Here is a 14,515-nt window from a genome sequence, read left to right on the forward strand (position 1 = left end):
TTTGTGCTCTTAAGAGATGTCACGAAGGTCTCATTACACTGGATGTTTATCTGAAGCCAGAGTCAGGGCTGTAATCGAGGCAGTTCTTTAAGATTAGCTCAGAGCAGACCTGCTATTACTGACCTGCTATTTTATCATTCTGTGTATCATTACAAGTACATTTACTTCCTTCCACCATATATTTTGGAATAACTGTATAGATACAGTAGATAGATAGATAGATAGATAGATAGATAGATAGATAGATAGATAGATAGATAGACAAATATTCAATCTATCGAACAATCTGTCTATCTGACTGTCTATCTGTATGTTAATCTATCTATCTATCTGTCTGTCTGTCTATCTATGAATCCTATCTGTGACATCAGAACAAATCACTGAAAGGAAATAGTGTTATTGTACTGTAAGTAAAACCAGTTCATTTTTATCTATATGAACAGAATGTCTGTTGTGAGGCCAGTAGATAATGAGGGGCTGTGACGAGTGAGTGTACTGTTCTAGCAGCAGGACAGCAGGACTCTCTCACAGAGAGGCTTATTTATTCTCCTGGTTGCTGTAGATCACTACAAACGAGTGATTCAGAACAGACACTAATCTGTGGTTCATACATACACATATATTAGATAGAGGCCAAGATAGCAGAGACAGACAGTAAATACTCAAATGCTGTTTTGATCACACAACCCCAAGATACAAATTTCATGTGACTCATGTGCAGGGGTGGAAAAAAAGTCCAGCAAATTTACACAAGAAACATCATTTACTTCAGTAATGAGATTCTGATAAAAAGATTAGCATTACGTCAAAATTAACTATTATCCAAAAGCGTTGACACTTTGGTTTAATATAAACTTTACACTTAAATGTATGTAAACGGTGTCAGGTCAGTGACTTTAGTAGTGTGCTCTGGGTCACCCGGGTCATAAGTGGATCTATGGTTAGAATGCAGAAGCTAAAGTGACCTGCATTAAGCAGGAAAAGACTCAAGAACAGAGAATTTTAGAATCTCTTGCAATAAATCACACAATGAGAGCGAAGAGACCGCCGTGCTTTATTATGAATCAAAAAGAAAAAAAAACAAGACGCTTCAATTCCCTTAAGCTGTATTTTAAATGTGGTGAAAACATCGACAAAACTCTAAGAGTTTAATTTTCGTTCCTTTTAAGAGCTGCCACTTTGATTGTGTCGTTTCATATGTGGCATAATTTGCAAGCACAAATAAGCAGTTGCAGCTCTTTTCAAGGACAGCAGCCTCTGAGTGATCTGAAACTATAGCTGCGCATCATCCTTGACATTGACTGGCTTGCTAATGTCAACAACAACAAACAGCCACCAATCAGCACACAATAACATGTAACCGAGCGATGGCACTTCATCTCGCTTTCACACCAAAACAAGCGTCTCTAAAGCTGACACAATTTGGACAAACAATTCTTGCATGACAATTTCTCTAAAGTCAGATGAGGGCTTTTTTTTTCTTAAGAAATACAATGTGTTCCATGTTCCCTCTAAATTAGTATAATGATGTTTACGCCACAACTCTGATTCTCTGGTCAGAAAGTGTGTGTACAAGTCTGTGTTTATTTTGTATAGCTGCACGACTCGGAAAGTAGTTCAGGCTGTACGATAAACAAGGTTAATATTAACACGTGCTCGTCGTGATGTGTTATTGTTTCTATAGTAACAGATCATACGCAAGGACGTGTACAGTGCATACGTCACATAATCTCTGACGAATAATAAATGATTTAAAAAAAATGTGTTGTATGATCAAATAAAACGTGAGCGAGAGAGAAAAAGAGAAGGGGGGGTAGAGAGAGGGGGTGAAAGAGGGGGACTGGGGAGGGGAACACACACAACTAACGTTACACAACATTAAGTCTAACTACAAAAGCATTAAAATGTGTGAAGTGTCGTTCGTTAATAAATTCAACATTGTGTTCGTGGGCAAATCGTTGTGGTGTGTAAGGAATAACACACTCCAGACCGCTTCGGGGCTATTTTTGTAAGACAACAGTCTGAAGTGTGGTATTCCACTTACACACAATAACAAGGCAATCTGCAAAATGTGTGTGAAACAACAAACTAATTTAAATGTTTAACACCCAGAATTTTCTACAATATCGTGATATGGTATGCAAGCTGAAGCGTGATCCCTTTAATGTGTCTGTTAGCAGACACTAAACCAGTCAGATCTGAGAACTCAGCAGCACTGTGGGATAAAATCTTTATCAACTCCATCAACTTAAAAATCAAGTCTCAAATGAAAAGGAGTACGACCAAAGCATCTGGGACTGTTTAACTACCTGCTGTCGTACCTTGGAGGATGTAAACAGTCGGAGCTGAGAACAGGGAGCGCTAATCTGAACTAATTATACCAGCGTTAGGTCAAAGCAACAGCTATTGAGCCTGTGAGAGATTAAAGAAGCTTATGTTCTTCAGTGAGAACAGAGAACACATTAAAGATATAGGCTTTGAGTTTCTTTTAATTCATTATCAGTGAGGGTTGCAGTGGATCTGGAGCCTAACCTGGGAATTCTGCATGCAGGTATTGGAATCCAGTCTACACTCCAACACACACACACACTGGTTCTGGGAGACAGGAAGGAGCCAGAGAAGAAACCGGATAAGCCGAGTAAGAATTTAAACATTTTCTAGCATTTACATTCTACTAGTGCTTCTCAACCGGTCCCACCATCTCTCAGGGTAAAAGGTAGGTCTGCATCAAGACTGTTCTGGCACTGAGGTGGTGGACTGAACTTTCCCTAGACGTTCTGAACAGCTGAGTGACTGGCGATCTTCAAACAATGGGTGAAGACCTAGCTCTTCCTGAAACACTTAAACTAGCATTTATTCTCCCTGTTTGTTTTATGAGTTATCCTGGTAATGTGGTAGCCTAGTGGTATTGGACTATTAATGGGAAGGTTGTGAGTTCAAATCCCACATCCATCAAGCTGCCACTGCTGGGCCCCTGAGCAAGGCCCTTAACCCTCAATTGGTCAGTTGTATAAAATGTGATAAAAAGAAACAAAAAAAGGCGAGTTGTTTGTTTTGGATACTCATTTTGTTTATATGATGTGTAGACTATACAACATAATAAAAACTAGTGAAATGTTTAGAACTACAATCATAACGGGAATCTACTTGAAAACAGAAATCTGTGGTGTGTTTAAATGTCAATTAGATCCAGACTGCTCCAATGAAGTCATTTTCAGCTCCTCTTTATTCACAGAACATTTAATAAAAATGTCTTACTCACTTATATGAGATCCTTGGGAAAATTTGCAAATTGAGGTCATTTAAACAAAATCACTGGTTGATACTGAAAGAAGGAGGACATTTTGAGCAAACATAAAAGTAAAAGAGAAACCAAGAAGAAAAAAAAGAATTCCATATACAGATGAAGTGACCGAAGAAATGAAGTCAGTGCAACTTAATTACTGAGGGTGTGTGTGTGTGTATGTATGTGTGTGTGTGAGTGTGTGTGTATGTATGTGAGTGTGTGTATATGTGTGTATGTATGTGTGTGTATGTGAGTGGGTTTGTGTGTGTGTGTGTGTGTATGTATGTGAGTGTGTGTGTATGTGAGTGTGTGTATGTATGTGAGTGTGTGTATGTGTGTGTATGTATGTGTGTGTGTATGTGAGTGGGTTTGTGTGTGTGTGTATGTGAGTGTGTGTATGTATGTGAGTGTGTGTGTGTGTATGTATGTGTGTATGTGTGTATGTGTGTGTGTGTGTGTGTGTGTGTCAAGGTGTCCTGAGGTGTAATGAATGAATCTTTGCCAGGAGTCAGTACAGCTGCTTATCAAACAGTCCAGATGTGCCACAGCAGTACAGGAAACCACTTGACCAAATTTACTAAAATGCACATTTTTGCTCCACCACATCATTTTTTGCTGTGCTTAAAAAATGCTTTTTGCTGTGGCCTAAAGAATATTTCCACAATCATTGACCTCAGCAGCTAACAATGAAACGTTTGACTCTTCCCCTGCTGCTGTTGCACACCAACCCGAATGAACAAACCACCAGAGACCACAAAAACAGGGTGAAATAAAGCAGGAAAATATTCTTCCTGAGAAATTCATCAGCTCTGAGAGTGGCCAACCCTGATGTTATGAAAGATCCCATGCTAACACTTTCCTGAGCTGTAAACAAGTGTCGATGTCGACCTCTACATACAAAAGCTTTTCATACAAGATTTTTTTTAATTAAACAAAATCTGCAATTACACAATATTTAACAGAGAAACAGTTTAACTGTGTTTATAATATAGTTTGTTTGTGTATGTGTGTGTTCACATTCACACACACTCACATACACACACATGCTCACACACACTCACATACACACACACACACGCACATACACATACACACTCTCTCACACACACACTCTCTCTCTCACACACACACACACACCGAGTTCCTGTGCATCACCTCAGAGCCAACAGTAATGTTTACTACTGTGTGAAATTAGAAACTGTTTTGATAAAAAAGCTAAAGTTACAACCCCCCCCCCCCCCCACCCCCCGAACAAGGGCCACATGTGCAGACTACACACTCATTACTGATCAGTAGATGTGTCTGGGTTTATTTTGAGGCCTCTTGAGAGCAGCTAATTAAAAAGACCTGGAGACAGAAATAAGAACTGCTTTTATACTTAAAAAAACAACAAACAAAAAACCCTGCAGATCAGTTCAGAGAAAGCTTCCTTCATTAGTAAGTCTCATCAATCTAACAGGTGGGAGTCCGTTGTTCCACATGCGGTGGCATTGACTCCAAATGCAATGGCCTACATTCATTGTGTCGAACTATTTAGCAAAGTGCCCTAGGCTTCAACTTGAGCGGTCTCTAAACTTCATTTAACATCTATTAATGATATGGGTCATTATAAATTTAGACTCATAACACTTTCCAAAAATGAGAAATGACTGATAGACATACAAAACATGAGTGGCTTTGTATCTGTATCATTCCTAACCTGACTGAATATAGTCGAGAACTGATTGGGTGATTGGTGGAGTTGGTGGCTACAAAAGATTTCATATTTGACCCAACAGGAGCAACAGCTTGAGACCCAAACTGCAGATTTACATAATTTACTGTCACCATAGAAAATACACTAAGGCTCCATACATAGCAATATATATATATATAGCAATATGTAGAACACTGTGTTGTGTTTTAACTGCTTACTTAAAGCCACCTATACAGCTTCTTTTTACCTATACTTTATAATAATACACAAAAACATTACATCAGAGGGCTTCTTTTTCACTGAACCCCTTTACTAACCCTAACGTGTGAAGAATATACTGTTATTTATTTCGCCTTGTTCACTGGTTCCCAGAATTCCTCATCATCAAGACTCATCTTGCAGCCTGACCGCTATAGCCACAGGGTCTAAACTCCAAACCCCAGCCTCTATTTAGCGGTACTTCTGTAAACCCAGGACGAGCCAACCTTCAAGAAACATTAAATGTGGACTTGTCAGCTGACAGGCTGTGGTCCCGAAGTCCCGAACACAGCAGGATATTTCCACGGGATGAACTGAGCTCTGTAATAGAGCTGATCAAAGTCTAAAAAAAAAGCAATAATAATAAAACTCCTCATAGTTCAGCGAGTCAAGCGTTTTAATCATGATACTTCGTTGCCAGATCCTCTGTCGCGGTTTATCCTGTCACATGAGTTTATGTAAATTATTTAGCTGAAGGAAGTTTATCAGACCAGAGAGAGCTAGAGAGGTCAGAAACGGAAAGAGAATGTTTAAAGATGAATGGACAGAGAGATGTACTTGTTTATTTCCCTACATCAAATTTAAAACAGATGTGACTCAGAGCAGCGATGTGCAAAAAAGCTACAGGAGTGGGTGGTTATGAAGGTGTGAGACAAATAAAAGCCCTGCTCTAAATACCCCTGGTTTAAAGAGTCGAGTGATTAGAAATGTGGAAACCCCTTAGCTCTTAGCTCTATTTCTCTGATTCTCTGACAGTGCTGTCAGGCTTTGAGGTGACTGAAGATCTCTGCTGTTATTTATTTATTTATTTGTTTGTTTGTTTATTTATTTATTTCTATAACTGCTGGGTGTTTATCCTCATTCATAGACCGTATCATTCTTAGTTTAAGTATTTCCTTCAATCACGCAAAGTTTCAAAGTTTCAGTGTTTGTATTGTTTTACAGTCAGATGACATGAAACACTCATGTTGCTGGCTTCTCTTTGAGAAGCACTACAGAGAAATTAGGGTCCGATTCACTTAAAAAGACGCTGTGGATCAGTGAGTTACCTGAGGCGTGCGGCTCTTATAGGGCGAGCTGCTCTCCAGATCGGCCAGGATACTGGTCAAAGAGTCGATCTCAGCATCCAGGCTGGAGCGTCTCTCCTCCAGGGTCTTCTCTGGTCCTTTGATCTACAACACAAATACACAGCACATGTGAAACGGTTCAATAGAACTAAATATTAAACATGTGGGAAAGAGTGCCAGTGTAGGCTGTGAGTAAACCTGCAAAATATGTCAAAAACATTCCACTTTTAATTTTTTATTTTTTTTTTTTTTACATATATTTGTACTTTTTTGTTTGTTTTTTTAAGATTTCGATTTATAAGGAGCAAGCCAGAGGTTACAGACTTTAACCCATAGAACGAGATTAGAAAGAAAACAAGGCAATAAAAATAACCTAATTTAATCATGAGCAGAAACGGGGCAAAGTGTAGAAAAATTACAAAAAAGAAATAAATAAATGAATAAATAAAAATAACAAAAAGAACATGCTGTAATGGACAAATTAAAAATCTTATTTGGAAGAAGAAGAAAAAAAACTATCCCTGTTCACTGTATGCAATAAATATCATTTCAATGAATATACCTTTTTTTATTTTAACTTTTGCAATTTTATACTTCTGTATTCTTTATATTCTTTTTATACTTCTACAGCATCCGGTACTTTAAATGTCACTGTACTGCTGTGAAGTGATATTAAAAGAATTCGATTGTACTGCATCCTATTGTATTCTACAGAAAGTCGAGAAATGATTTATATAATTCAATTAGAGTGCTTTGTGCTTTGTTAAAGAAACCTAATGAAATTGATATAGATGATTCCACTGGTTTCTTCTTACAGGGAAAAGAAAATTACTTAAAAAAAAAAAGTTTGTTTGTGCATTCAGATGTTATATCATACGCATGGATATTCAAGGTCTAAACTGCATTGATGTGATGAAAATCAGTGAGTCTTTATAAATAAAAAGTAGTACCTTGTTACTGTGTAGCGTGATTGATAAATTAGGATTAAAAGAATAAATGGTATGAAAGCAGGCTGGAAATCATTACAGCTTCTAAAGAACAACACGAGGAGAAGTAGGTCAGCTAAAGTGTGGGGATTATCAACAGAGATACAGTTTCTGTAGACTGTTGCCCTTTGCACATGAGGGAGATGAATGAAAGACTGACTCGTCACGGTGTTCTGTAACAGTGTGACAGCAAAGGTGTGGGAGATGGACAGCATTCTCTATCCTTGTCAAAGAAGTGAAATGAAGAGATCAGCATCCTAAATAAAGCCACTCTGCTTTAAAGACTAGAACAAGTGGTGAGAAGCTACAACTAAACAGGAAAAGAAACAAAATATGAAACAAATTAGGTTAGGTTAGGTTAGGTTATGTTAGGAAAGGAAAGTAACTAGCCAACATCCTGCTGCACATCAAATCATGTTGGAACATCAGACTCCAGTGAGCATTACAGTTAGGCTGTTCAATTGGTGGCAGGCAAGGTATTTTTTTTCCGGTCCTTCATGTAGCCTAGTGTAAAAAAGACATCTCTATAATAAATTTAGCTCAGTCGGATAGTTATGAAGTGACGTGCATCTGTTCCGTTCACCATGAGCCGCAGTCACAGCACAGAGCAGAAGGCACATGAGATTAGGCGAGTGGCGTGAGCAGCCTCTCCTGAGAGATGTGATGATTGACAGGACGATGACATATGAGAACTTTTGTTAGTATCATTTCTTCTGTTCATTTCTTTCTTCAGTTTTTTTTTCCAAAAATATTCTGTGCAACATTAACCCTATTCTACTACCCTTTTCTACCGTCATTGTCACACATGAATGTCATTAATCACACATCCCTCACAGTCCAGCACCACTGTATGTGTATTACACTGACAACATACACCCGATTTTACTGCTCTTGTAAAATATAAAAAATGTTATTTCTCGCATTAAAAGTCTTTTTCTCAAGGTTACTTCTCACATAAATGTCTGCCAATTATTGAGATGCCTGTTGTACTTTAAATAGTCATACTAATATAATTTATTTTGACAAAAAACACCTTGAAACGATGATATTTTCCATATTGTGAACTTTATGATGTGCACAAAAGTCTGTTATATGAGTTAAATTCTAAATGAATGTGATACGGCTCTTTGGTTTACTATTTGAATGTAAAAAAAAAAGCTTACTTGGGTGACTCACAATGCACTGATGTTGTAATGCAGTTTAAAAATACAACATGAGCATGTTTAAATGAAGGAGAAAAAGCTTACTTGGGTGTCTTATCGTGCAAAAATACAACACATGACCGCTTATGTTGTTGTTGTGTCATCGCTCATATTGCGAGCCAGATCTCTCCGGCCCCTCATTTGGGATGTTTTTCAATGATTGCCCCATGACAAAACTAATTGAATAGAAAGTTGGAATAGGAAAAAAAATATATTGGAGTTATAAACAGTGTTGTGGGCATTACATTTTTTTCAAGCTAATTGAATAGGCCTGATGTACAGGCAGCAGTGTTGGGACAGGCAGCAGTGTTGGGACAGGCAGCAGTGTTGGGACAGGCAGCAGTCTGAATGATAGTAAATGACTGTTTAGAGGAAGATGATAGAGAAGACTCTCATCTGGAGGTTCCTATGTTCCTATGGAAACTGATTTGTGAATCATGGTTACACCACTAACAGGTCAATAATGACCAATTTGTTAGATATTTAAGAGGATTGTTGCAGAATAGAGGCTTTGCAGTTTAATTGAGCCGTCTGTTCTCCTGCACAGAGCATGCTTAAGTGCTGTGCGAACGACATAATTACCACGTTAGAGGAATCAGCTTTATAACAGCAGAGAGGTCAAGATGGCAGCTCAGGCCCGTAAAAGAAATGACAGGACAGACTACGCAAGTCAGCCAAGGAAGCTGAAATTGAATTACAAAAAAAAAGCCAAGTAGAGAGATTCTTAATGTGAGAAAAAAATGGAGAAGCTTCGTGATGAGACTATTTGCATGCACACACACATCAAACTACTGTGCATGAAGTTACAGGAAAACAATAGACTATGGGTTGTGGTAGTGTTTGCGTATTCAAATTCGCCTCTGCACTTTGACCTCTTCCTCTTGTTAGTTCTGCTTAGGCACAGAAATAAGTCAACATCCTTTTTTTTTCCTCCCTTCTATTCAAGAAACACGTGGAGAATTGGAACAAGGGAAAGTTGTGGCTCATGTGGTGCAGAGCTACTGCAAAAATTACACGTGCGAGTGTGCATGTGAAAAACTACTTCTATTTAAAAAAAGAGCAGAGAGATTTTTTTTTTATATATCCAGTATAAAGGGAAAGAGAATATTTAAAACACATTAATGCACGGCTGTTCGATCTTGTATAAAAAGGGTCAACGTGGGTGTTGGGTTTCATTCCAACAAAGCAGAAGTTGCACCCGAGTCCAGTGGAAGTCAAGATCTACTAAATAAACAAATTGAATCAGATGTAAATGACTGGAATGAAAAGCTGACACTGATCAGACTGGACACCACTAAGGAGGAGTGGTAGTTCAGTAAACAAAACATTGAACTACAGATCGGAAGGTCGTGTGCCACCACCACCAAGCTGCCACCCCTGGGCCCCTGAGAAAGACACCCAAGCCTAAGCTACTCACTTGTATTAAAAATAAGATGTATGTAAGTTTCTCTGGACAAGGATGTCTGCCAAAAGTTATGTAAAATTAAAAGTATAGTAGATCCATCAAGATAAGATGTTAGAACTGCACTTCCCAAAAACACCTTATTTTCAACTTTGCTTCATTGCATATTTTTACTTGGATACACAAAAAAAGCTCATTCAATTTACTTAACTCAAATGTGTACATCAGTTCCATGTGATTGAACCAACACAATTAGTTTTCCTAGATGATCATGATTTCAGCATCTATTTTTAAAGCCCTGTAAAAGAATCACAGCATTCACACCAAAGCTGAGAACCGAACCCACAACACGAGTGTTTAGCAACAGACATATTACCATCACAGTGTAACTGGTTTATGTTAATACTCTGTGACCTGATGTAGTACATGTTTATGCCTTTTTGCCAGTACACAAGTGTTTCATTCTCCCAGTGGAATGAAATCAACTTCTGGGAAATTGTCAATCAGTATAAACAAATGAATTTATTTATCTCTGCATTTATCTTAAGACTGATAGAAAACGAGTCAAAACACTGTCGGCTTCAGTAGGTTTCTTCACTATCAAATTTCATCTAAAACCTTCAAATTTTAGATGCTTATGAAGAAGCACTTGGAACATCTCAGAGAGCAGAAATAGGGCTGATATCATTGACTTTGAAGACAGAAACATTAAGAAAATTAAAATGAAAATATTCTTCAAATATATTGCTTAGTAACAGGCTTACTTTCTAATGAGCGTAGAAAAACTACAGATTCTTAAACCAACACTGTCGAGTGTGACTCGTCAACAAGATTCAATGCTGAACATGGACACCACAAAACATCATAAACCTTGTGCTCCTGTACATCTGATCAAATGCACATTTTTATCTAGTGCTTGCTAATATTATGTACAGCAGCCATGCTAATTCATGTTCCTACCCATCCCGAGGCATCTAGAGCTTGTACCAGCTCCAGTTGTGTTCTGCTTCATAATGATTTCAGACATTCAAAGAGAAGATGTCAACTACACGTGGTCTTTAAGGACAAAAACCTCCTAATCAATACACAGTTGTTGGACTGTATGTAACTGTAAAAAGGACATTATTTATAATAAAACTCCCCTGTGTTTATAACGGTTTATAATCACACCCTTCAGTGTCACCCAAATGAGGATGAGGTTCCCTTTCCTCTAGTCTGGTTCCTCTCAAGGTTTCTTCCTCTTCCATCTCTTCCAAGGGAGTTTTTCCTCACCACAATCTATATAAGTCTAACATTAATCTTGAACTTTTGTCTAATATTAATCTTGAACTTTTTGTACTATATTTCTTAAGTTCTGTAAAGCTGCTTCGAGGCAATGTGTATTATCTTAGCTGAAATGTTCACCTTTTAGTCAAGGATACAAACCTTCTTTTCACAAGCCATCAGACTCCTCAACAACTGAACTGAATTGAACCGAGCACAAGACACACACACACACACACACACACACACACACACACACACACACACACACACAAACAACTGTACGGAATGCACTGATCTGCACCAAATACACACTCTTCCAATATACATCTGTGTCTACAGCACCACCATATCAAACAGTTTACATGCTGTTTTTGCTCTTTGCACATGCTGCCTTGCACATTTGAGTTAATTGCTGTTTTGCACAATTCATTAAAAATACCTCATATAACTGCTGCTATTACATTAAGTGTTCATTCCAGTATTTTTGCTCATGTACTGTAGAATATATAGTATGTACAAATGGTTGGTGCTGCTTTTGTATATTGTCTTTAGTGTAGAGTCTTGTACTGTTTGTTTGCACTGTCTTTTGTCTCACACTGTTTGCAGCAGGTTGCACAGATGCACTTTAGGTGGCTAAGACTAACTTACTTAAGTCCTTAGCTCTGTGTTGTTCTATGTAGCTCTGTCTTTGTTCTATGTAGCACCATGGTCCTGGAGAAACGTTGTCTCATTTCACTATGTACAGCTATATATGGTTGAAATGACAATTAAAGCTTCTTGAGAAGACTTTTAAAGGTCAGAGGTTTCCACATCCTCACATTATCATGTTTCATGCAAGATTGACACAGGAATTCTTAAAATACAGAATGCATCAGAGAGCTCTTTATCAGATCATGACAAGGTGCTAACTCTGGGTGTGCTTACACATTTACTGCTGCCTTCATATTCAGCGTTAAAAAGACGTGAAGACGCTGAACAGGACTCTGAAAGATCATTGTGACAATAAATGCGATTGGAACGTTTGAAGAAAGAAACTGAAGAGAAAGTTTTAAAAAGAAAAACAAAGTGTTGCTTGGTGTGTAAAGTGGTTCACGTTAGAGATTAGAAGCAGGGTTAACACTTAGAACAGCATTAATCCAACAAAATCATTTTCACTTATTAGAATTTCTGCAACTGGTGTGAGAGTTCGAGTTGTTTATAAAAAACAAAAAAAAAAAAAAATCTGTGATCCAAACGGTTGTCTCTGCTATCAGCAGTTTCAGTTCATGACTTTAATGAAGCAGAGAGAGGCAACAAACAAGGCAATTAACCATGAAGCGGTTGTGTTTACTGGCAAACACAAACCATGATAAACGATTAGAAATGTAATATGCTGTAAAATAACCCAGTTACAACAGCTGCAAACAGCATTACAGACATTAGATAAAGGGAAATACAATAAAAGCATGTAGATATGAACGTAAGCGAGCAGGGAGCGTGTGTAAAGGCAGCTGCGGTGCAACTCTGTAATCACTTTGCAAAATTAATTAGCTGAGAATTTGCCTTATTGACTATGTTAAAAGAAATGAGTTATATTTTTAAAGAAAGTGGAAAATGTTATTTTAAACATAGAAGCTGATGTTTTAATAACATGGATGTCATCGACACTGTGCGCTCGTGTACATTTACACATAATCTTTCTAATCTTTCTAATCTATAGTCTTTATAATACGATGCATAACAACAGCCTGGAAAAAACCTTCTCCACTTTACATACTAGTGTGTGAAAACCCCAGGATTTAAAGAAGGACTCGATTTTTTAGTTTTATTTGCACCCAAAATTCAAAAAGGAGAAAAACTTTAAAACATTTTGTTCCAATTACAATAAAAGACGCATTTGTGCCTCATTAGTAATGTATTATTTAATCTACTCATTGATATTAATGCTGAAAGCAATGTTACTATGGAGAATAGTTTACAACAGGAAATGAGTTCTCACTCATTGTCTCTAAAACTAAAAAGTGTCTCTAAACTGATCAATGCTCATCAACATCCGTGAGAAAATAACAGCTGATTAATTCAGCCAGTTATGTATCTTTTGTTGACTAATTAACGTATAAACTGTCATTTAAGTGAAGTGGGGTGTTGTGGGGTGAGGAGATGGATAACGGTGGCTTAGTGGTTAGCATGTTTCCCTCAAGCTTTGGGGGTTTCCTCTGGGTACTCCAGTTTCATCCCTCAGTAGGAAGGTCATGTGCTGTCACTCAAACGTCATGTGTTATAGCCTGCTTGGCATCTCTAAATGATCTGAAGTGTTACAAAGTGCTATAAGTGCTACAGAAAATGGATGGATGGATGGATGGATGGATGGGTGGATAAATGAATTGATGGATAAATGAATTGATGGATGTCATTTAAGCATTTAATTATGCACGTCCAACCCTTATTCTCTGCTTTGATTGATGATGTGATAGAGCAGAAGCATCACAGACAGTTTGACAGCTGATATCTGATTACAAACTGAGTCTATCCACTTCTTTATTATCATGTAACTATCCAATACCTTAATCAAATTAACTCCTGGTCATTTCTGGCTGAATTCAGGCTTAGCAACATGTCATGGGATTTTTATATCACCAGGTGATTCTGGCACATACAAATTCTGGCACATACCGTATGTAGATAGATGTACTGTATAGACCATTTTATATTCTGGTTTAAATGTGTCCAAATAGAGTAATGAGCTATAATCCCACTGTTGGGTATCACCCAGAAAAGAATGGGCTCACGTTTGAGTCTCTTTCCTGTTAAGGTTTCTTCCTGATGTTTCCTCAGAGAGTTTTTTTCTTGCCCCAGTCATCTCTGGCTTGTTGATTAGGTTAAATCTAAACCTGAACCTACTGTTAAAAGGAGTATACAAGTCAAACTGAAGGGAACTGATAAAACAGTCATATACCCAACGTCTTAAAGGTTTCCACTAGGGGGAAGTGACTCAGGTGAACCAATAGGTGTCAGTCTTTACTGTAGCCTCAGTGCCACTACACAGAGGTCAGATGAATGTGAGTGAGCCAGATAAGCAACAAGGCCATACATAGTAGTTGCAGCAACATTGCAAATGGTTTGGAAAGATACAAAGATCACGGCAGAGGTTTTCTTCTTACTAGTGATCTTACTACATGTATGTGTGTGGGTGTCTAGCACATTCTCACCTGAAATCCATAGGAGCTCTCGTCCATCTGTGGAGGTGGAGGGAAGGACGGAGGAGATGGCAAACCGCTGGTGTCCACTATAGGTGGAGGTGGTGGAGGGTAATCACCTGAGGATTTCAGAAAGCAGAATGAAAATTGAAATCATGAAATACTTTCTGGAAAAT

At 38.0% G+C, this 14,515-nt stretch overlaps 1 protein-coding gene across 5 annotated transcripts in view; it reads right to left on the minus strand.

Moving 5' to 3' along the window:
- lpp (LIM domain containing preferred translocation partner in lipoma) overlaps nucleotides 1-14,515 on the minus strand; it is a 198,110-nt gene that overhangs the window by 72,174 nt on the left and 111,421 nt on the right. For all 5 annotated transcript variants that reach the window (XM_060867724.1, XM_060867721.1, XM_060867723.1 and 2 more), the window contains 2 exons: nucleotides 14,352-14,458; nucleotides 6,290-6,412 (listed from right to left, as the gene is read on the minus strand). In XM_060867724.1, the coding sequence (XP_060723707.1) occupies nucleotides 6,290-6,412; nucleotides 14,352-14,458 (230 nt within the window). The remainder of the gene's footprint in view (nucleotides 1-6,289; nucleotides 6,413-14,351; nucleotides 14,459-14,515) is intronic.

This window comes from Tachysurus vachellii, chromosome 4 (genome assembly GCF_030014155.1).
Source record: "Tachysurus vachellii isolate PV-2020 chromosome 4, HZAU_Pvac_v1, whole genome shotgun sequence".
Classification (NCBI taxonomy): Eukaryota; Metazoa; Chordata; class Actinopteri; order Siluriformes; family Bagridae; genus Tachysurus; species Tachysurus vachellii.